Source organism: Spinacia oleracea, chromosome 2 (genome assembly GCF_020520425.1).
Source record: "Spinacia oleracea cultivar Varoflay chromosome 2, BTI_SOV_V1, whole genome shotgun sequence".
Taxonomy (NCBI): Eukaryota; Viridiplantae; Streptophyta; class Magnoliopsida; order Caryophyllales; family Amaranthaceae; genus Spinacia; species Spinacia oleracea.
In genome coordinates this window covers 11,429,853-11,454,155 of record NC_079488.1, presented here as the reverse complement: position 1 = coordinate 11,454,155, position 24,303 = coordinate 11,429,853, and the positions used below count along the sequence as shown (strand labels likewise).

At 35.0% G+C, this 24,303-nt stretch overlaps 2 protein-coding genes and 1 long non-coding RNA gene across 3 annotated transcripts; all 3 read left to right on the top strand.

Annotated features, from left to right (window-relative positions):
- Window positions 1-3,035: 3,035 nt before the first annotated feature.
- Window positions 3,036-3,924, top strand: LOC130467224 (uncharacterized). Its single transcript, XM_056835664.1, has 2 exons — window positions 3,036-3,780; window positions 3,873-3,924. Exons 1-2 carry the CDS (start codon window positions 3,083-3,085, stop codon window positions 3,922-3,924), a joined length of 750 nt encoding a protein of 249 aa, XP_056691642.1. The 5' UTR covers window positions 3,036-3,082.
- Window positions 3,925-9,119: 5,195 nt separating this feature from the next.
- Window positions 9,120-10,196, top strand: LOC130467751 (uncharacterized). The gene is made up of 2 exons (XR_008927487.1): window positions 9,120-9,352; window positions 10,046-10,196. It is a non-coding gene; the product is annotated as an uncharacterized lncRNA (long non-coding RNA).
- A 6,445-nt stretch (window positions 10,197-16,641) lies between these two features.
- On the top strand, window positions 16,642-23,453 carry LOC110797663 (auxin-binding protein ABP19a-like). The gene is made up of 2 exons (XM_056836490.1): window positions 16,642-17,254; window positions 23,209-23,453. The coding sequence occupies exons 1-2, from the start codon at window positions 16,740-16,742 to the stop codon at window positions 23,318-23,320; spliced, it is 627 nt and encodes a 208-aa protein (XP_056692468.1). The 5' UTR covers window positions 16,642-16,739; the 3' UTR covers window positions 23,321-23,453.
- The last annotated feature ends 850 nt before the right edge of the window (window positions 23,454-24,303 follow it).

The following is a 24,303-nucleotide window of genomic DNA, read 5'->3' as shown; positions in this document are numbered from 1 at the left end:
GGGTATGTAAATAAGTAATTCATAGTATAATCGATTATTAGCATAAGTAATTAAAAGATTTTAGGTAAAATATATATAAAGTATATTAATTATTTTATCATAGGTTAGTTACCAATATTATAAAAGAGGCAAATCAAAGCGGTATTTGTCAGCTCCACATCAATTTACTTCTCTTTTAATATAGTACTTCATATACATATGTTTGTTAAAAGTCGACTAAAATATAAGTCACTTGTTTAGACTAAAATATTTGGAGGAGCTTTTTTAAGTAGGGAGGACTATGTGTAATACCCCGAAATTTTAAATTCGATTTATTAAAATTGAAAATATTTATTAACTTAATTTCGTTTTAATTAAATTACGAATAATCGAATTTCGTTATTTTAATCATTTTTACGAATTATTTTAAACGATAAATTTATAAACCGAAATTATTTAATTTCGTTAACGATAATTTATTTATTTTTAAGGAATTATTTTAATTAAACATTTTATTACAAATTCTGGATTTTTGCCAAATATTGTGAATTTACTATTAAAAAAAAAAAAAAAAAAAAAAAAAAAAAAAATGAAAATGTCAGCTTTATTTTCTTGCTCCCCACGCTCAAACCAGGAAGTCAATACTTCCTTCCTTCCCTCAAAATTCAGTCCAAATTCAATCCTTGGACCCCAAGTATACCTACTTACAAATTCAGAAATTTAAAGTGAAATTTCAATAACAAAAACAAAACACAATTTCAGTTTCAATCTCAAAAACCAAATTCAATTTCAATTTTTTTTTCTCTCCTCTTTTGTTCCCTGATTCGGACCAACCACCACCACCACCTCCGGCAGCCACCGCGCACCACCATCCTCACCACCACTCCACCACCCAGCATCTCCCGAGCACCCAGAACCACCGAACACCACCACGCCACCACCACAACTCCCTCCCCTTCTCTCCCCTGCTCTCGCGTCCCCTGCCTCCTTCTTCTTCCTCCTCTTTCGCCCCACGCAACCACCGCACCACCATCACCACCTTATCCCTCCGATAACCACTAGCAACCGCGCCAAACCACCGAGCCACCCAGCCACCTCCCTCCTCTTTCTCCTCCTCCCCGTTCGCTCCCTTCCCCCTCCCCTGTTTCGCAAATCACCACCCCCATCCCCTTAACTGCTCCGCCGCGAACCACCGCCCACCATCACCGTCGCGTCAGACCGCGTCGCCCAGCCGCCCCCTTTCCTCCTTCCTCCTCGTGCCCTCCTTGCTCCGCCTCCCCTGTTTCATCCCCTCCCCTTGCCCTGTTCGTGCGCTATTCAAAAAAAAGGGGAATCAGTTTCTTTGTGAAACCTGACTCTTATCCTCCCTCAAACCCACAAAATCAATTGGGCCAAATTAATTTGGGCCTTGGGTAAGAAACCAACTCATGATTTCAGATTTTCCTAATTTATTAGTTTCATGTTTTAATTTATTTCTATGATATAAATATTTACTAATAAAATTATTTATTATTTTTCAGGTTTAATTATCAATTTTAATAAAGGAAATTACTAGTTTTATTTAACAAAAATGGAATTTAAATAATATTCATGACAAACAATTTATAAAATAAATATATATATATATATATATATATATATATATATATATATATATATATATATATATATATATTTTGATTGAAAATTAGATTAATAATATTTTCATCAAATTTCGAAATTATATTAAAATTCGTTATTTATAAATTCGCTACTTATAAAATTTATAATTTTATAAAATATTGATTTTAAATTAATTATCGATCTAGTACTAATTCAATGATTTATTATTTTGAAAGAAATTGGACTCGGAGCTCAGGACGAACGAACCAACGAAAACCCTTAGCAAATCGCGGAAGTGAGGTAACGGCTATTGCTAGTACCCGCAATTCCCTTATAAATGTGATTATGAAATTACAACGTATGATTGATTTATTAAATGAATGTTTTGACATGTTTTATGAATTGCGGGAAATGAAATATGATTTTATTGAATAATTTATTATAATATGATTTGATGGAATTATTCCTTATTTTATGATTGATTATAAAATGCTATGATGATTGATTGAATTTCTTATAAAATGTTCTTTATAAGAAACCAAGAAAGAAAGGATGTTTGATCTTATGATCCAAAGGAAATATGTTACTTCAACTGAAGTAAAAGGCTAAAATGTAAAATTAAACGAAACATGATAAATGAAAGTGAAAATTCCTAGTCCGTTTGGCAGTATATGTTCACAGGTTACGATTCTCGGTCATGCATGTACCCATGGGGCATTCGCCCATTGAGCCAAGGCTCTCATGTTTTCGGGCCAAGGCCCCATGTTTATGGACAGCGGTCCATCGTGGAAGACGTTCCACCATGTCATACTTGCCACGACTAGCATGTGCACCCTAAAGTTGAAAATGAATTAAATAAAGGACTTTATAAAATGTTTTACATTATTCTATTCTCCCTGTGTTATTAAATAAAACGAATTGAAATGAATTTACGTTGCTAGAATAGTTCGTTACTGAGTCTTCGGCTCACCGTTATTTTGTTTTCTGTTTTAGGTACCGCTGGGATCGATGGGAACGAGTAGTGGCGAGGATTTCACTTTAATAATTCCCACCTAGTTTATGCCTTAAGTTTTAATAGTTTAATTACAGACTTTTAGTAATTTATGTACCTTTATTTTGGTAATATAAAAGATTATTATATTGATTTTTGGGATTTAATATCTTATGATTGAAGGTTGCCTTGTAATTCCCAAGAGGGAGTTACGGCAGGTAATGCCCCGACCAATTAGGTTAATTCCGCTGCTACTTATGCTTTAATAATGTAATTAGAGGTCGGGGTGTTACAGTTTGGTATCAGAGCAAAGGTTCTGGACCATAAGTGCTAAACCTTACGGGTTTTCGCACGAATAGAATTCATTAGGCTTTAAGTAAAGAATTTTAAGGAATGAGTTAAAAATAATGTTCTAAAATCTTGCTAAGTTAAAATGAATATGAGTGTGAGTGTAGGAACGGGATCAAAGGGTTTATTTTATATTATTATTTCGCTTCAACCTGATAAGATATGTTATGCAGAATGTCGACCATCGATGCTATCAACGATGTTACCAACGGAGCTCGCAACGAGCATCATGTTCACGATGATAACGACATCACTCATGAAGAGTATGTCCATGTTAATGGCCACGAGGAAAGGATGGAACGATTGGAAAATGTGAGTTCAATGTTGGCCGAATTAGTCCATGATTCTCGGAAAAAGAAAGATGTTAGTGGAAACGGGAGCGCAACGATGTTCAAGAACTTTTCGTCACTCAACCCACCATCCTATGATGGCAAGCCTGATCCAGTTGAGTTCGAGGATTGGATAAATCGCATTGATCAGTTGTTTGAAACCCTGCAGTGCCCTGAGAAATGGAGAGTTGATTTCGCAGTGTTCTACTTGTCAGGCCAAGCAGGATTATGGTGGAAAGTTATCAAGGAACGAAAGAATGGGCCTGGATTTGGTTGGAACGAACTACAGAAGTTAATGAGAGACAAGTTTTATCCACCATCCTTGAGGAAACAAAAAGAAGATGAATTTCTACACTTGCAACAAGGAACAATGAGCGTGTTGGAATACGCAAATAAGTTTATGGAGTTGTCAAGGTTTGCACCAGACTTGGTGTCGACAGAGCAGTCCAGGATGAACCGTTTCGAACGAGGTCTGCACCTTAAGTACCAGGATAGGTTGTCCACTCAGAGGTTTACTTCATACCAGGATATGGTTGATATTGCAGCTAATGTGGAGCGAGTGGTACTACTTCGAGAAGCGAAGAATGTTGGGTATAAAAGGCGAAATGATAACCAAAGTCAAGGAGGAGCAAAGAAGCCCAACCAAAGTTACCAGGGAAATCAAAGGAGGAATGATGGTAATCAAGGAAATAATAGGGGACAAGGATTTCAAGGAAGGAACAATCGGTCGCAAGGATGTGCCAAATGTGGAAAAAGGAGTCATGTGGAGAGTGAATGTCGTGTTGGCACGAATGCTTGCTATCGATGTGGAAGCCATGATCATTACGTCAGAGATTGCCCAAATCAAGTGACGCCAACCATGAGAGGACCAGTTTCAACTAACAACGATCGTGGTCGGAACAACAATGTAGGAGGTCCAAACCGCAACCCACCTCGACCACCGCCAACTGGAAGAGTTTTTGTGATGAGACAAGATGAAGCAGATGAGGATGATAATGTTATCACCGGTACCTTTTCTATCCATTCGTTACCTGCCCATGTTCTTTTTGATTCTGGAGCTTCACATTCCTTTATTTCACCATTGTTTGCTAAATGTTTAAGTTTGAAACCATGCTGTGACTTTCATGCTATGAGTGTTTCCCTTCCTAGTGGAGAAATAGTGAAATGTAGAACCATGTATAGAGATTGTCCCATTGTAATAGAAAAAGTAGAGTTTCTAGCAGACTTAGTAGCCTTTGACCTATCTGAATTTGATGTAATCTTGGGAATGAATTGGTTGACTAAGTATGAAGCTAACCTTAATTGTTCGAGGCAGAGTGTGACCCTTAGAACACCAAGTGGAGATAGAGTTTCATTCCATAAGTTAGTAAGAAAACCAACGATTCAAATTGTCCATGCTTTGAGAGCACGTAAAATGATTGAGAGTGGGTTATCTGGTTACCTATGTAGTGTTGTTGACCTAAATACCCCTGTACCTTCCATTACTGACATACCTGTTGTTTGTGAATACCCACATGTTTTTCCAGAAGAAATACCTAGTATGCCCCCACCAAGAGAGTTAGATTTCAGCATTGAATTAATTCCCGGATCCACCCCTATTTCTAAGGCACCATATAGAATGGCACCAGCTGAGTTACAAGAATTAAAGAAACAATTAGATGAGTTACTTGAAAAAGGATATGTTCGACCTAGTGTTTCACCTTGGGGAGCCCCTGTCTTATTTGTGAAGAAAAAGGACGGAACTATGAGGTTATGCATAGATTATCGAGAGTTAAACAAGATTACCATTAAGAATAAGTATCCTTTACCCCGTATTGATGATTTGTTTGACCAACTTCGAGGTGCAAAGGTGTTTTCTAAGATTGATTTGAGGTCAGGTTACCATCAACTTCGAATTAAACCTGAGGATATTCCAAAGACAGCCTTTAGAACTAGATATGGTCACTATGAGTTTGTTGTGATGCCTTTTGGGTTAACCAATGCGCCCGCTGTATTTATGGATTTGATGAACCGTATTTTTAAACCATACCTTGATAAGTTTGTAGTCGTTTTCATTGATGATATTTTGGTATATTCTAAGAGTAATGAGGAACACGAGGAGCACCTGAGAAAAGTGTTAGATATGTTGATTGAAAACCAGTTATATGCTAAGTTGTCGAAATGTGAATTCTGGCTTAAGGAAATATCATTTTTAGGACATATTATCTCTGAGAAAGGTGTATCTGTTGATCCTGAGAAAATAAAAGCAATTGTGGAATGGTCTAGACCAACTAATGTACCAGAAGTACGGAGTTTTATGGGTTTAGCTGGATACTATCGAAGATTTGTTCAAGATTTCTCTAAGGTTGCGTTACCCATAACCCGATTAGTTAGAAAGAATACTAAATTTGTGTGGAATAATGATTGTGAATGTGCATTTCAAGAACTTAAGAAACGTCTTACCACTGCCCCTATTCTTACCCTTCCATCTGGAACTGACGGATTTGTAATCTATAGTGATGCTTCCAAGAATGGGTTAGGATGTGTCTTGATGCAAAACGGAAAAGTTATAGCTTATGCTTCACGCCAACTCAAAGTTCATGAACAAAACTACCCTACCCATGACCTCGAACTTGCAGCTGTTGTTTTCGCCCTTAAGATTTGGAGACATTATTTGTATGGAGTTTCGTGTCAAATTTTCACCGACCATAAGAGTCTTAAGTACATTTTCACCCAAAAAGAACTCAACATGAGACAACGTAGGTGGTTAGAACTTCTTAAAGATTATGACCTTGATATTCAATACCATCCCGGAAAGGCTAACGTTGTTGCGGATGCATTAAGTCGAAAGTCTCACTTAAATTCTATCCTAACTTTCTCCCGAGTCAACCAAGATGATCTACAAAAGATGGAAATTGAGTTTATCAAAGGAGATGCTTGCTTGAATGTGTTGGTAATGAAACCAACTTTGATTGATGAGATTAAGGAAGCGCAATGTAAGGACTTGCAATTGGAAAGAATAAGGAGTGAAGTGGAAAACGGGAAGTCACCTGGTTTTGTCATTCAAGAAGATGGCACGTTAAGGTTTCAGGGAAGATTATGTGTGCCTAATGATGAGAAGTTGAAAAAGAGAATTTTAGAAGAAGCTCATAGTTCACCATACTCGATTCACCCTGGAGGAAATAAGATGTATAAGGATTTAAGGCAAGTGTATTGGTGGAGCAACATGAAGCAAGAAGTGGCAGAATATGTGGCTAAATGTTTGACGTGTCAGAGAATCAAGATCGAGCATCAAAGACCAGCAGGTTTGTTGCAACCTCTGGATGTGCCAGAATGGAAATGGGATTCAGTTTCAATGGATTTTATCATAGGTTTACCAAGATCAACCAAGGGAATGAATGCTATTTGGGTTATTGTTGATCGATTAACGAAGTCAGCACATTTCTTAGCAATGAAGAGTAATTCGAGTTTAGATCAACTGGCCGAGCTATATGTGAACACTATTGTGCGATTGCATGGAGTGCCTAGTTCGATTGTTTCTGATCGTGACACGAGGTATCAATCAACCTACTGGAAAGAATTGCAGAAAGCCCTTGGGACGAAACTTAACTTCAGTACCGCATTTCACCCAACGACTGATGGACAAACAGAACGCACCAATCAAATTGTCGAGGATATGTTGAGAGCATGTATTTTGGATTTTCAAGGAACCTGGGAGAAGTTTTTACCTATGGTTGAATTTTCGTACAACAACAGTTATCAGGCCACCATTGGTATGGCACCTTATGAAGCACTTTATGGAAGGAAATGTCGAACACCATTATGTTGGAGTGATATCGATGAGGCGCGTGTTATAGGACCAGAATTGATTCAAGAAACTACTGACAAGATTCGTTTAATCCAATCAAGAATGATGGCAGCGCAAAGTAGGCAAAAGAGTTATGCAGACCAACGAAGAAGACCACTAGAGTTTGAGGTCGGAGATCACGTGTTCTTGAAAATTTCGCCAACGAAAGGAATAATGAGATTTGGTCAAACGGGAAAGTTGAGCCCAAGATACATCGGGCCATATGAGATACTAGAAAGAGTAGGTGCAGTAGCATATCGACTAGCTTTACCAACCGACTTGGAAAAGGTGCATAATGTATTCCACGTGTCGATGTTAAGAAAATATGTTCCTGATCCTAGCCATGTGATTACGCACGAACCCTTGCTATTGCGAAACGATTTAACTTACGAGGAGAAGCCAATTGAAATTCTAGAACGAAGAGAGAAACGACTTAGAAGCAAAGTAATTCCAATGGTTAAAGTCTTGTGGGCCAATCACTTGACATCTGAAGCCACATGGGAAGTCGAAGCGCAAATGAGAGCGAAATATCCCCAGTTATTCGTTTAGAAACGATAAGATGTATGCATGTTAATATATTATTTGAATGATTATGTTATAATGTTATTCCGCCATGTTTGTATAGCAAATAGAACGATTAAGTATGAATGGCTAGTTCGACTGAGCTCCAGTTTCGAGGACGAAACTTTTTCTAAGGGGGTAAGAATGTAATACCCCGAAATTTTAAATTCGATTTATTAAAATTGAAAATATTTATTAACTTAATTTCGTTTTAATTAAATTACGAATAATCGAATTTCGTTATTTTAATCATTTTTACGAATTATTTTAAACGATAAATTTATAAACCGAAATTATTTAATTTCGTTAACGATAATTTATTTATTTTTAAGGAATTATTTTAATTAAACATTTTATTACAAATTCTGGATTTTTGCCAAATATTGTGAATTTACTATTAAAAAAAAAAAAAAAAAAAAAAAAAAAAAAATGAAAATGTCAGCTTTATTTTCTTGCTCCCCACGCTCAAACCAGGAAGTCAATACTTCCTTCCTTCCCTCAAAATTCAGTCCAAATTCAATCCTTGGACCCCAAGTATACCTACTTACAAATTCAGAAATTTAAAGTGAAATTTCAATAACAAAAACAAAACACAATTTCAGTTTCAATCTCAAAAACCAAATTCAATTTCAATTTTTTTTTCTCTCCTCTTTTGTTCCCTGATTCGGACCAACCACCACCACCACCTCCGGCAGCCACCGCGCACCACCATCCTCACCACCACTCCACCACCCAGCATCTCCCGAGCACCCAGAACCACCGAACACCACCACGCCACCACCACAACTCCCTCCCCTTCTCTCCCCTGCTCTCGCGTCCCCTGCCTCCTTCTTCTTCCTCCTCTTTCGCCCCACGCAACCACCGCACCACCATCACCACCTTATCCCTCCGATAACCACTAGCAACCGCGCCAAACCACCGAGCCACCCAGCCACCTCCCTCCTCTTTCTCCTCCTCCCCGTTCGCTCCCTTCCCCCTCCCCTGTTTCGCAAATCACCACCCCCATCCCCTTAACTGCTCCGCCGCGAACCACCGCCCACCATCACCGTCGCGTCAGACCGCGTCGCCCAGCCGCCCCCTTTCCTCCTTCCTCCTCGTTCCCTCCTTGCTCCGCCTCCCCTGTTTCATCCCCTCCCCTTGCCCTGTTCGTGCGCTATTCAAAAAAAAGGGGAATCAGTTTCTTTGTGAAACCTGACTCTTATCCTCCCTCAAACCCACAAAATCAATTGGGCCAAATTAATTTGGGCCTTGGGTAAGAAACCAACTCATGATTTCAGATTTTCCTAATTTATTAGTTTCATGTTTTAATTTATTTCTATGATATAAATATTTACTAATAAAATTATTTATTATTTTTCAGGTTTAATTATCAATTTTAATAAAGGAAATTACTAGTTTTATTTAACAAAAATGGAATTTAAATAATATTCATGACAAACAATTTATAAAATAAATATATATATATATATATATATATATATATATATATTTTGATTGAAAATTAGATTAATAATATTTTCATCAAATTTCGAAATTATATTAAAATTCGTTATTTATAAATTCGCTACTTATAAAATTTATAATTTTATAAAATATTGATTTTAAATTAATTATCGATCTAGTACTAATTCAATGATTTATTATTTTGAAAGAAATTGGACTCGGAGCTCAGGACGAACGAACCAACGAAAACCCTTAGCAAATCGCGGAAGTGAGGTAACGGCTATTGCTAGTACCCGCAATTCCCTTATAAATGTGATTATGAAATTACAACGTATGATTGATTTATTAAATGAATGTTTTGACATGTTTTATGAATTGCGGGAAATGAAATATGATTTTATTGAATAATTTATTATAATATGATTTGATGGAATTATTCCTTATTTTATGATTGATTATAAAATGCTATGATGATTGATTGAATTTCTTATAAAATGTTCTTTATAAGAAACCAGGAAAGAAAGGATGTTTGATCTTATGATCCAAAGGAAATATGTTACTTCAACTGAAGTAAAAGGCTAAAATGTAAAATTAAACGAAACATGATAAATGAAAGTGAAAATTCCTAGTCCGTTTGGCAGTATATGTTCACAGGTTACGATTCTCGGTCATGCATGTACCCATGGGGCATTCGCCCATTGAGCCAAGGCTCTCATGTTTTCGGGCCAAGGCCCCATGTTTATGGACAGCGGTCCATCGTGGAAGACGTTCCACCATGTCATACTTGCCACGACTAGCATGTGCACCCTAAAGTTGAAAATGAATTAAATAAAGGACTTTATAAAATGTTTTACATTATTCTATTCTCCCTGTGTTATTAAATAAAACGAATTGAAATGAATTTACGTTGCTAGAATAGTTCGTTACTGAGTCTTCGGCTCACCGTTATTTTGTTTTCTGTTTTAGGTACCGCTGGGATCGATGGGAACGAGTAGTGGCGAGGATTTCACTTTAATAATTCCCACCTAGTTTATGCCTTAAGTTTTAATAGTTTAATTACAGACTTTTAGTAATTTATGTACCTTTATTTTGGTAATATAAAAGATTATTATATTGATTTTTGGGATTTAATATCTTATGATTGAAGGTTGCCTTGTAATTCCCAAGAGGGAGTTACGGCAGGTAATGCCCCGACCAATTAGGTTAATTCCGCTGCTACTTATGCTTTAATAATGTAATTAGAGGTCGGGGTGTTACACTATGTGTTAATCTTGTTTTCTTGTTTATGACTTCTTCCACTTTTTTGGATAAACCACTTTTATTTTTACAGTCGTTAGTATTAATGTCTTAAATTATCAATTAGTAAAAATTATTTAAAAAATGAAAGTATTATGTAAGTATTTAGACAAATCCAACAAAATGCTACGGAGTACATGACTATGTTCATCATAAAGTATTAATAATCACAAAAAAAAATTAGAGGCCAGTATGTGTGAATATTATAGCTAATGTACAAATCAAATAGTTGCATCTAAAAAAATTAGGAATTACGTAGTAAAGTAGTACGGAGTAGATATATTAGATTACACAAGTTTTGTTAATGTTTAAAGAAGTTACATAATTTTTTTAAAGTAGTAAAATATTACTTTTAGTGGAGGTGATAATTATCAAATTCAGTTGCTAAATATTCTACGTATAAAATAGTACAATAAATATCGGTTATAATTATCGGTTATAGTTGTTAAATATTATAGAGTACTATTGTAATTTTGTTTATACTCTTATTCATATTTGATTGATTTTCTAACTTATTTGTATTAGAATTATATAAGTACGAAATACAAATAAGTAGACTACTCTTAATTTATTTTTTTATATAAATCATACTACGTAGTCTGTATAATGGATTAATTTTTTATATAAAGATAATCTTATATTTGTTACCAAATATAGAAAATACATACTACGTATAATTTAAATAAAAAATCCCTATGTATAGAATGTTTTTATTTATTTGAGTAAAAGAGAATCAAATATTTTTTTGAGGTAAAAGTTAAAAAAATAATTATAGAATCCAAGCATTTTTTTTTATAAGAGAGGTCAATCAATGAGTGACATTTGTCATCACCACATTGATTTCTCCTTTTTAGTATAATATATATATATATATATATATATATATATATATATATATATATATTAAATAATTATATCGACATATAATATAAAAAAATACACTACATATACTTCGTTTATTATATATCTATACCACAGATTATGTATTAAAAAGCATCCATAGTACAAAGCTCATGTATCATGTGTCACCCTACTAAAAGTTTATTATACGTCATTCACATATACAGTTACATATAAAAAAAAAATTAAATATGGTTAGTAGATGAATTGAACCCACAATCTCATATTTGAACAATAATAGAGATTTGATCATTGGGATATACTCACTTACTTGTATATATATCCACTCATCAATTCACATATAATATAACAAACATAAAAAAATAATAATAAAAAAAGGGGCGTATCCACCAAAAACTAGTTTTCTTAATCGTATTCCGTTTAATACGTTATTTCGGTGTTGGCTCAATATCCTTTTATTTCTGGTGTATCTAAAAAGTTTAATTCTCTTAATTCAAGTTATCCAAATAACTAAACTAATTAAATGAGATTTAGATACATGTATCTTTATGTGTACCTGAAAACAAAATGGATGTTCTCGTATAATTTAAGTATAGTAACATCTTATAATTGTTTTGAGATCTATCGTACACAGGCCCTTAGTCTTAACCACTAGGTCAAGATATCATTGGTGTTTTGACGTCAATATAAGTTCACATTGTAGGCACTATCCTATTCAAATTATGAGGGATCATTTTAATAACAACAATCAATACAATAATTCATTCTAGATTATACATGTACTCCAGATATTCCATAGTGCATACAAACTTGATGGCTTTGGCCATAGAATAAAATAAAGACGTTGCTACATCATTTCAATTATTCAGACTAGACTTGATGGCTTTAATTAGCTATCAAATCTATAACTACATATAAAAGAGAAGATATGGTTTGAGTCTAAAACCCATTTGAATAGTGCTGTCTTTTCCAAAATTTACTTCCATGTCCCTCCAGCTGTCTTCTTTCCATTTCACCATTATTTTAATTTTTTTTTCTCTTTTGATATAATTATCTCTGGGTAAATAGTAGTGCTGACGTGCTGTAGTTTCCACCCCTTTCCGTTCCTCGTTTTTTGCACATGTCATCATTGATGACATTGTTTACTGTTTGGTTTTCAGCCTAGGAATTCTATTTTGGTCACTATTTGAAGAAGAAATTAAATCATATGTTTGTTTATGCATATTAGGGAATATTAAATTGCTAATTTACATACTTTTTTCAAAAACGGGTTAGAAAAATATTACACTTCCAATAAAAAAAACAAAAAAAGTGTGACCTAACTTATTATCAATTGATTAAAATATTTGCACCAAAAAAAACCAATTGATTCAAATATTAATAATTTGAAAATACTTCCTCCGTTCTTATTTACATGATACAATTGAATTTTGGACACTATTCACCCAAACTCCTTTGACTTCCTTTTGTGATTTATACTTAAGAAAAACATAGTCATGTAGGGTCTTATTAGATTTGTGTCGATAAATATTTTTTAAATATCAACTTTTTATAATTTTTTCTTGTCCATAATTGAAGATATTAACGATGGAAGTCGTGCGTTGGCAAACGTGACTAAATAATTGTGTCATCTAAAAAAGAACAGAGGAAGTATATATTAAGATTAAGCCAACAATATATTTTTCCATCCGTTTCTTTTTCTTTGTTACGTATTCCTTTTAGGTTGTTTCGTTTGTTATGTGGGAGAATCTTTCCTTTTATAAACTTATTACTGTCTTTTTTGTGCCAGTTTTTAATTTTAATTTGTCCAATATTTTCAATCATTGAATTTTTTTTCAATTTCTCAAGTATATTAAGTTAGCAATATGTGTGTTTTTCCATTATTGGTTCATTTTAATAAATAAAACCATCTTATTGGTTGTTGTAATGATTAGTGAATTGAGGTTTTACTTGAGTTTTTTTTTTTAATAAAAAATAAAAGCTGATTTGCACTATATTCAAATAGACAATAAATGTCAGATTTTGAAAAAATGGAATCATGATTAATAAGGGAATCTAAAGCATTTAAAATAAAAAAAGAAAAAGAATCTTTATTATACATTAATAAACATGCAAAAGTCCAAACGTAACAAACAAATAGAAACGGGGGGAGTATATACTACTCCCTCCGTCTCTTTTTTTTTCTTTACGTTTTCCTTTTTGGGTATTTCAAATGTTGTTTACATTTCCTTTTATACTATCACATAAATGACTTAATATTCTATCAAAATTTGTGTCCAATTATTATTTAAACCAACTAATTCATTGGATCATTTAATATCTCACACTTTTCCATTGGGACATTAAATTTTTCTCATTTTCAAATATCAAAATTTTGATAAAAGTGAAAACATTATAAATAAACGTAATTTATCTTGTTTAAATAAAAAAAATTGAGTAATCTCGATTCAAATTAATTAATTGTTAAAACGCGTGAAAAATATCAAACGTAAAGAACAAAAGACGGAGGGAGTAACATTTGTTTTCATATACTAGAAATAAAATAAGATCAAAGTGAATTATGTGAATATTACAAAAAGTCAAAACGGTGGGAGTAGTAAGGGACAGAGAGAGTACTACGTAATTTGGTAAGGGTAGACCAGCTCTTGGCTAGCCATTTTCTTAGGTGTTTAATTATTTTTCACTGTCTTGTTATTTTCAGAGAGAAATGGTGTTGAAGAAATTTTACTACTTCATCTCTTATATACTGCCCAATATGGAGTAGTTTGTTAAAGATAAAAAATAAGACATCGTTGTTTAGCACAATATTATTTTTACTACTAGATTATATTCTGTGTGTGCACGATCATTCTAAAATTGTTATTTAACCGTAGTTTTTATTAAATATATTCCCCTTAAGCTCATGCATAATTAACAAATCTTGAACACATTCATTTAATTATCTAACATAAAATTTTCTTCCTACCACGCATTACATATTTTATATGTTTAATATGCTAATTTGATCAAAATATTTAGCAAATATTAAATATTATATATATATATATATATATATATATATATATATATATATATATATATGACCAGGTTCTGGTGAGAACCTCCCTTATAATGAGAACCTGTGATAGTTGTTGGATTAAAACAAACGGACGGAAAGGAAACATAAGATCAAGAAAAGTAAACACAATATCGACAGAAAGTAAAACAAGATCGGAAAAAGTAAACACAACATCGAGTAAAAATAAACACAATATAATCAAAAGTAAACGCAACATCGACAGAAAGTAAACACAAGATCAAAAAAAGTAAACACAACACGAGTAGAAGTAACCACAATATAATCAAAAGTAAACACAATATCGACATAAAGTAAACACAAGATCAGAAAAAGTAAACACAAGATTAGAAAAAGTAAACACAACATCGGATAAAAGTAAACAAAAAATAATGAAAAGTAAACACAGTATCGACAAAAAGTAAACACAATATCAGAAAAAGTAAACACAACATCAACAAACGATTAAGAACTAAAAACCCTAATTTCACTTGTTCGAAAATAAAAATTGAAAAGGGGATTACCTGGACAACGGAAGAAACGAAAAACAAATCCCAGAATATGAATTTAGAAAAAGAAGATATGAGAAAGAAGGAGGAAGAGATTGAGAGAGAGACAGAGAGTGGGAGAATTCGCAGGGGAGGAGGGAGGAAGAGAGAGAAGGAAATTATGAAAATTGAGGAGTTGAGGGAGGTCATTCAATGCGGGTAAATTACCATTTTATCCTTACTAATTTCGAAATTTCGGGTAGCTTTACAGCCATTAGATTCAATTGATCAACGACTGAGATTAGTTCTCAGTTCTCATCTTAAGGGGTGGTTCTCACCAGATCCTGATTATATATATATATATATATATATATATATATATATATATATATATATATATATATATATATATATATATATATATATATATATATATATCTTTTTACATACAATATGTAAATGTTTGTACTTAAAATAAAACAACCACAATATTACACATAGTTTTTGTATCTACAATTTCTAATAAAATAATGTTATATATGAATATATATTAGTCCAACTTAGTAATACATCTATTATCGAAAAAAGTAATTTATCTTAGTATCAAGTAAATAAACAGACAATCATTGATAATTTATCTATTATCAACCAGGTTGACTATTATTATCATTAATTTGTGAGTAAACATATATTAATCGTTATTTTTCTTGAAATTAAATGACGATTAAAGGACAAGTTAATAAATATCTTTATAGATATTTTAACTAAAGTCATTTTTAACATTACCTTTTGATCGGATAACTCATTGAGGTTATGTTTTTTCGCTATTTTTTTGAGATATATATATATACAGATAGAGCAATAATATCTAACAACCATTAATTGGAGAAGCAACTTTAACCATTGATTAACCAAGTTGGCTGCCGCGGAGGCCCAACTAGTAATAATAAAAACAATTGATGGTCTTGGCCATCGGATTGGTTAAGGATAACTTATTACTTATTAGCTTGGCATTTTGGCTTTTCGCGTTAGTTTGTACTTCCGTGCCTTATTCAGGCTTATCTAAAAGGTCTTGTGTGTAATAAATTTTACCCTGTATATAATAAATTTATTATATATCGATCATGATAACATTTACTTAGTTTTAATAATACTATAAGAATTTGTATTTTTAATGACTACATTATAACGACGGGTCAAAATAACCAAACAAAGACGGGAACAACCGTCGTAAATGTCTTTTACGACGGGTTAACGGCGAGATTTTCCATTAATGACGGCCTCTTTTTATGACGGGTGAGCGAAAAAAAATCCCGTCGTAAATCAACGATTATTGGCCTTTAGCGATGGAATTTTCCGTCCTTAATGGTATAATTTCTTGTAGTGTAATTTTTAACAAAAATAAAATTTTACATTAAAAATCGAGGTAACTTTTTAAGCATTGTGAGGTAATTTTATGTCCATCTTACAGTATTTATTGTACACCGATCATAATTAAAGAGTTTGTGAGGCTTATCATTAATTAACTTACGTGTTAAGAATTTGTGTAGTCGATGTAGTTAACATACTACCACAACTACGTAATTAATTAATCAGATGAGAAATTAAGGTGAAGTTTCCATTTATGGTAAGTGTACGTTGGCTCACCATATTTATCGTGTCTACTCAGTACGAAAGTTTTGACCTGATTTAAAAGACTTCACATGAATAGAATAATGTGAAGATGTCAAGAGCAACGTTATTTCGGTCCTTTTTTGCACACGCAATTGACTTTTATACCACGTCAACTCATTTGGTAATTAAACATCCTACATTTCGATAAGACTATAGGTTCTCTATATAAAGGACACCAAATGCTGCCAAGAAAATGCAAGAAACCAATCCACAATACTAAATCTACCCATTCTACCCTTTAACATTTACTTCCACAATCTCCAATACTTGTAGATTAGCTTACAAAATGAACAATCTTACATATTTCTTCGTCTTTTGTCTCCTAGCCTCTCTTTCTCATGCCATAGAACTCGACTTTTGTGTTGGGGATTCTAGTCTCCCTAGGGGCCCTAAAGGGTATGTTTGCAAAGATCCTGCTAGAGTCACAACTGATGATTTCGTTTACACTGGTTTTCGTGGTGAAAGAACCATCACAAACGTCTTCGGAAACAACGTGACTCTAGCATTTTCAGATGCATTCCCAGCCTTAAATGGTTTAGGCATCTCGATGGCAAGGTTAGACTTTGGCGTTGGTGGAGTTATCCCACTACACTCCCATCGTACATCGGAAGTTCTTATTTTGGCCAAAGGATCAATCATTGCCGGATTTATTGATGCAAACAACACCCCATATTATAAAAGATTACAAGTTGGTGATGTCATGGTCTTCCCACAAGCAATGCTTCACTTCCAAATCAATGTTGGTAGAACTCCGGCTACTGCATTTGTGAGTTTGAATGGTGCGAACCCAGCATTGCAACTTGTTGGAAATTCTCATTGGGAAACACAAAGGAAAAAAGGGTGAGTGAAAATTCAAGAGTCCCACATTGGAAAAACTCTTCATATTCCTCTTGTTTATTAATTGGGGAATGAGTGTAACTCTTGTTTAAGAAAGTGTGAGAATGGTATGGGTGGACACATCACACACACGCGCGCGCGCGCCGGGCCGGCCGCGGGCCGTGGGCCTTGGGCCTTGGGCCTTGGTACTTGGTACTTGGTACTTGGTACTTGGTACTTGGTACTTGGTACTTGGTACTTGGGAATGCGGTTCGCGGGCGTGGGGTGGGTTTTGTGGGTTTTTGGCTGTTGCAACATTCATTCCCTCAGCCGTTTTTGTCTGTTGCATGACTCCATCCGGCTTTGTGAGTGCACACAACGTCGGAGTTGCGCTAATCCTGGAGGGCGACCGCATTCTGTTCTACTGCACCGGGAGGTAGCGCGGAATCGTCTTTTAGGACAGTGGGTGTCCACGACGCAACAATTGTTCTTCGTTCAGTTCATCGAATCAGATAAGTTTGTTCTAATTTTCGCTTTAATCGCAACAATCTAAAAGACGATTATTATGGCTTTGAATTCCAAATTCATGATTCCTGATATGTCTAAGTTAGAACCTCTTGATGGCAAGAATTATAAACGTTGGGCTGTTAGGATGCGATTCTATTTAGAACAAATTGAGATTGCTTATGTGCTTGATGACGTTGTCGAACCTGATGATGAAACTGAATTGCATGCTTTTGAGTTGAAATTTGCTAAAGATGATAGGACATGTAAGGGCATGTTGCTGCATCATATGTCGAATACTTTGCTTGATATCTATATGGGGTTTAATCATGCTAGGGATATTTGGGATGCATTAGAAAAGAAATATGGAACTGATGATGCTGGTACTAAGCGTTATTGTGTCAGTAAGTGGTTAGCTTTTCAAGTCCAAGATGATAAACCAATTATTGATCAGATTCATGCTTATGAAAATATTTGCATTGCTATGGCTGCCGAGGGTTTGAGTATTTGTGATATTACCCTTGCTATAGTTTTAATTGAGAAACTCCCACCCTCTTGGAAAGATTTTCGTAATCAGTTAATGCATAAGAAAAAGGACCTTACCTTAGAGGAGCTTGTAGGTCACCTGAAAATTGAGGAGGAAAATCGTATTAAGGATAAGGGTCAATCTGTGTTTTCCGGGTCTGCTAAGGCTAACCTTGTAGAACCTAAGCCTCATGCATATTCTGAAAAGTTTAAGGGAAAGGGAAGTCCTTTCAAGCCTCAAGGGAAACCAATGAAGTATAAGTTCAAGGGCAAGTGTTTTGAATGTGGGAAAACTGGTCACAAGTCTGTAGATTGCAGATCCAAGAAGAAGTCGGATCAGAACCAAGCCAACCTTGCTGAAGCTAATGAAGTTTCTAATCCTAACCATTTTGTTGCTGTTGTTTCAGAAGCTAACTTGACAGGTAATGTTGCTGAATGGATCGTTGATACTGGAGCAACGAGACATATCTGCACCAACAAAGACATGTTCACTACCTACGAAAAAACTGATGGTGAAAATGTCTTCATGGGTAATTCAGCTTCTGCAACTGTTCAAGGCAAAGGGAAGATCGTTCTCACTCTTACCTCTGGAAAACTTATTACTCTTACCAATGTGTTGCATGTTCCAGAAATGCGTAGGAACCTGATTTCTGGTAGCTTGCTAATGAAGGCTGGATTGAAGCTTTCATTTGATTCTGATAGGCTTGTTATTACTCATAATGGGGAGTTTGTGGGAAAGGGTTTCTGTAATGGGGGTTTATTTACCCTTGATGTCAAACTTGAAATTATGAATAAGAATGCTAGTACTTCTACTGTTTATATTGCTGAGTCTATTGATTTATGGCATGCAAGGTTGGGTCATCTTAACATTGCTTCAATTAAAAGGCTTAAACAACTTAACTTGATTCCCAGTTTTTCTAAAACTGATTTTGCAAAATGTGAAGTATGTGTTGAGGCCAAGTTTGCAAAGAAGCCATTTAAATCAATAGATAGACAAACTAAAGTACTAGAGCTTGTTCATAGTGACTTGGGGGATTTTAAAAATTATGAGAGCAGGGGTGGTAAAAGGTATTATATTACTTTTGTTGATGACTGCTCAAGATTCACCATGGTTTATCTTCTCAGGTCAAAAGATGAGGCTGAGGAAATGTTCCTCAAATACAAGGCCGAAGTGGAGAACCAACTTGATAGGAAGATCAAGAGACTTAGGAGTGATAGGGGTGGTGAATATGACCCTAACACTCTTAAGGCATTTTGTGAGCAGAATGGGATCATTCATGAGACAACGGCTCCCTACACACCCGAGCAGAACGGGATTGCTGAAAGGAAGAACAGAACATTGAAGAACATGATGAATTCTATGCTTATTAGTTCTGGGTTTTCTGATAACATGTGGGGGGAAGCTATATTATCTGCTTGTCATGTTTTAAACAGGGTACCTCACAAGAAGCTAGACAAGACTCCATACGAAATATGGAAGGGTCGTGCACCTAACCTAAGTTATTTGAAAGTGTGGGGGTGTCTAGCAATGGTGGCTATACCCAGCTTCAAAAGGGACAAGATTGGTCCTAAAACGGTTGATTGTATTTTTATTGGTTATGCTTACCAAAGTGCTGCATATCGTTTTCTTGTTAAAGGTGCTAACAATTCTTATGCAGGTGGTAACATCATTGAGGCAAGAGATGCCGAGTTTTTTGAAACAGTATTTCCTTTGAAAATATCTTGTATCAATGATGTGCCTTCTTCTAGCACTTCTTCTAGTATGCCTGTTGTTGCTCCTCCCACCTCTGATGTGAATTCTGAATTGGAGCCAAGGAGGAGCAAGAGGGCAAGAAAGGAAACCAGTTATGGTGATGATTTTATTACTGCTTTCTTAACTGAACCTTACTTGATTGATGATGACTTTGTTTATGTCTTTATTTTGGAAGATGATCCTAGGACCTATGAAGAGGCTATGAAATCTGTTGATGCAGTGTTTTGGAAAGAGGCAATAGATAGTGAACTTCAGTCAATCCTAAGTAACAATACTTGGGAGTTGGTTGATCTGCCTAGGGGTTGCAAGCCCATTACTTGTAAATGGATCTTTAGGAAAAAATTGAAATCCACTGGATCCATTGACAAGTATAAGGCTAGAATTGTGGTAAGGGGATTCACCCAAAGGCATGGTATTGATTATTTTGATACTTATTCTCCTGTCACTAAAATTGCTACTATTAGAACTTTGATTGCTCTTGCTTGCATTCATGATCTTGTTGTGCATCAAATGGATGTTAAAACTGCATTCTTAAATGGTGATTTGGATGAGGAAATTTACATGGTTCAACCGGAAGGGTTTGTTGTTCCTGGTCAAGAGAATAAGGTTTGTAAATTAGTCAAGTCCTTGTATGGGCTTAAGCAAGCTCCAAAGCAATGGCATGACAAATTTGACAAGACTATGACAGGTAATGGGTTCCATGTAAATGAAGGTGATTCTTGTGTTTACTCTAAGCATGATTCTGATGGTTGTGTGATTATTTGTCTTTATGTGGATGATATGTTAATTTTTGGGACTAATTTGGATCGAGTAAATGAGACAAAAAGTTTTCTAAGTTCTAAGTTTGAAATGAAAGATATGGGTGAGGCAGATGTGATTTTAGGAGTGAAAATCAAGAGAACTCCAAATGGCATTTGTCTTAGCCAAGCTCACTATGTTGAAAAGTTACTTAAAAAATTTAACTCTTTTGACGTCGATCCAGTTAGGACTCCCTATTATCCAAGCATCCACTTAAGGAAAAATAATGGTGATCCTGTTAGCCAATCTGAATATGCTAAGATTATTGGTAGTGTTATGTTTCTGATGAACTACACTAGACCTGACATTGCTTATTCTGTGAGTAGATTAAGCAGGTATACTCATAACCCAAGTCATGAACATTGGGATGCTTTGAAGAGATTGCTCAGGTACCTTAAGGGTACCATGGATTGGAGTTTGCACTACTCCAAGTTTCCAGGAGTTTTGGAAGGCTATTGTGATGCTAACTGGGTTTCTGGCTATGATGAAATTAACTCTACCAGTGGTTATGTTTTCACCCTAGGGGGTGGAGCTGTGTCTTGGAAATCTTGTAAACAATCTTGTACTGCTATGTCTACTATGGAATCTGAGTTTATTGCTCTTGAATTGGCAGGTCATGAGGCAGAATGGTTGAGAAATGTGCTTGCAGATATTCCGCTGTGGGGGAAGCCAGCTCCTTCAGTTGCACTTCATTGTGATTCGCAAGCGGCTATTGCTGTGGCAAACAACCATGCCTACAATGGGAAGAAAAGGCACATTCGTTTGAGGCACAAGGCCATCAAAGAATTGTTGTCAAGTGGGGTGATATCACTAGACTATGTAAAGTCTGAAATGAACATTGCGGATCCGTTAACGAAAGGCCTATGTAGAAAACTAGTTTTGGAAACATCGGAAGGGATGGGCCTGAAGCCCGTTGAATGAATTGTAAAATAATGAACTCCTACTCACAGAGTTCAAAGGACGACATTATTGTTATAATTCGGAAGCACAAAATTTTATTTTTTGTCCATCCCCTAGATGTTATAATGTGCTTGCTACAATAGGAAAGAGGTTGAGCATACGGCTCTTAATGAACCCATACCATATGTTTGGTGGTGTGAATGTAGCTCACACTTGATGGGATTCACCTACGTAGGTGTGGAAGTGTGGCCGCTTCCTATGAGAATTGCGATGTGGGCTATTCTCTAGAGCACCTATGAGCATATCCAGGTCGGACGTATGGCCAGTATAAGGCGTCACTTTATTCGCGGAGTCAGAATGTCATACATATTCAGTTGCGTGCTTTAAGTGACGGGTTTCTATCTCCCTATCAAGTTCAATACGAAAGTCACTTGGTAGGAAAGAGATCATAGCTTAAATGTCACTAAGTGTTAATTCAAGTCGAAAGACATTGACACCTATTCAATTGTTTTGTTTGCCCAAAACCAATATCCTTCTCCTTTCTTTTCTTTCTTTTCCGCATATTCGAACCTGTGGGGGATTGTTGGAAATTCTCATTGGGAAACACAAAGGAAAAAAGGGTGAGTGAAAATTCAAGAGTCCCACATTGGAAAAACTCTTCATATTCCTCTTGTTTATTAATTGGGGAATGAGTGTAACTCTTGTTTAAGAAAATGTGAGAATGGTATGGGTGGGCACATCACACACACGCGCGCGCGCGCCGGGCCGGGCGCGGGCCGTGGGCCTTGGGCCTTGGGCCTTGGGCCTTGGGCCTTGGGCCTTGGTACTTGGTACTTGGTACTTGGGCCTTGGTACTTGGTACTTGGTACTTGGTACTTGGTACTTGGTACTTGGTACTTGGTACTTGGTACTTGGGAATGCGGTTCGCGGGCGTGGGGTGGGTTTTGTGGGTCAACCCTATTCTTTTTGGTAACTGGACCGTTTTGCTTAAGTCATTGTTACGGGAATCTGTATTGATTACGTAACCGTTGGATTAATTACCATTAATTACGTCCGTTACTACATTCAATGTCTCTGACCGTTTTTGGCTGTTGCAACATTCATTCCCTCAGCCGTTTTTGTCTGTTGCAATGCTTTCCTTCTAATTATTTAAATCAGAGTTTCAGTTCCCTTCACACAGAAAATCATACACACAAAATACGAAAACACATTCTTACTCTCACACAAAATTGCTCTCGATTTTGGGCATACGTTCTGACTCCATCCGGCTTTGTGAGTGCACACAACGTCGGAGTTGCGCTAATCCTGGAGGGCGACCGCATTCTGTTCTACTGCACCGGGAGGTAGCGCGGAATCGTCTTTTAGGACAGTGGGTGTCCACGACGCAACAATTGTTCTTCGTTCAGTTCATCGAATCAGATAAGTTTGTTCTAATTTTCGCTTTAATCGCAACACAACTCACTACTCCCTCGTTGTTTGCTGGTAATTTACCTGCTGATATAGCTGAGCAAATCACACTTCTGAGTCATAAGGAAGTAATGCGGATGAAAAGAATGTTCGGTACAGCATAATAAGACCCTGACAAAAATTACTTCAATGATCAATAAATAAATTTTTTCAATTAATATTTTAATAAAGAGTGTAGAAATGTTTATGCCTCTAGTATTACACATTTACACGTAAAATTTCCCTTTAGTTTGATCATATTTTTTATTGGTAGTTGAATTTCATGATGTATACTAGCTCATATTTTGATTGGTGATTAATAAAGTACTCTCGTTTTATTTTATTTTATCCTTCCTCCAAATTAATGGTTACCTTATTCGTATAACTTGTTTTTCAAAACTTAAATTTTGAAAATGGATGTTTCGACTCTTGAACAATATTGTACCAAATATCATTTAGTATTCCCTATGTTCTTAGTTTATATTATTGTTGTCACTTTAACATTCGCACATTCCTGTCAAAAAAAAAAAAAAAAACATTCGCACATTAATTTAGGTGGAGAAAATTTTAACTTCTTTTTTTTCAAAAATATTTGCAACACTTTGATTATCACGTTTGTCAAGATACAACTTTGACCATAATTATCTCTAATTATGGTTGTATAAAAAATCTTAAAATTTAATATTATGAATGTATATAATGAAATCAATTCAATGACATTTCACTTGATAACATTTGCTTTCAATAAATTTGTAAAAATATACGGTCAAAATTGGTGTATGAATAGTGGCAAAACAAAAAGTGTTGCAATTTTTATGAAACCGAGGAAGTATGTTTTTTTTTGGGGTCTTATACAGAGTAAGTAATTAAAATCGTTATTTAAAGATTTTGGTTCCATAATTCCATTACATTGTTATAGTTGTAGTTCTCTTTCCCCATATATAATTACTCTTGAAAATATTCTATTTTTTTTTCATATGCATATTTTATTATTCTAACACACTTTCATAATAATCACTAGTATTTTCGTGCAATTAATTAAATTATCAATGTAAAGTTACATTGGTATGATAAAAGTTACATAGAATGAAAGAATTAAACTCAATCG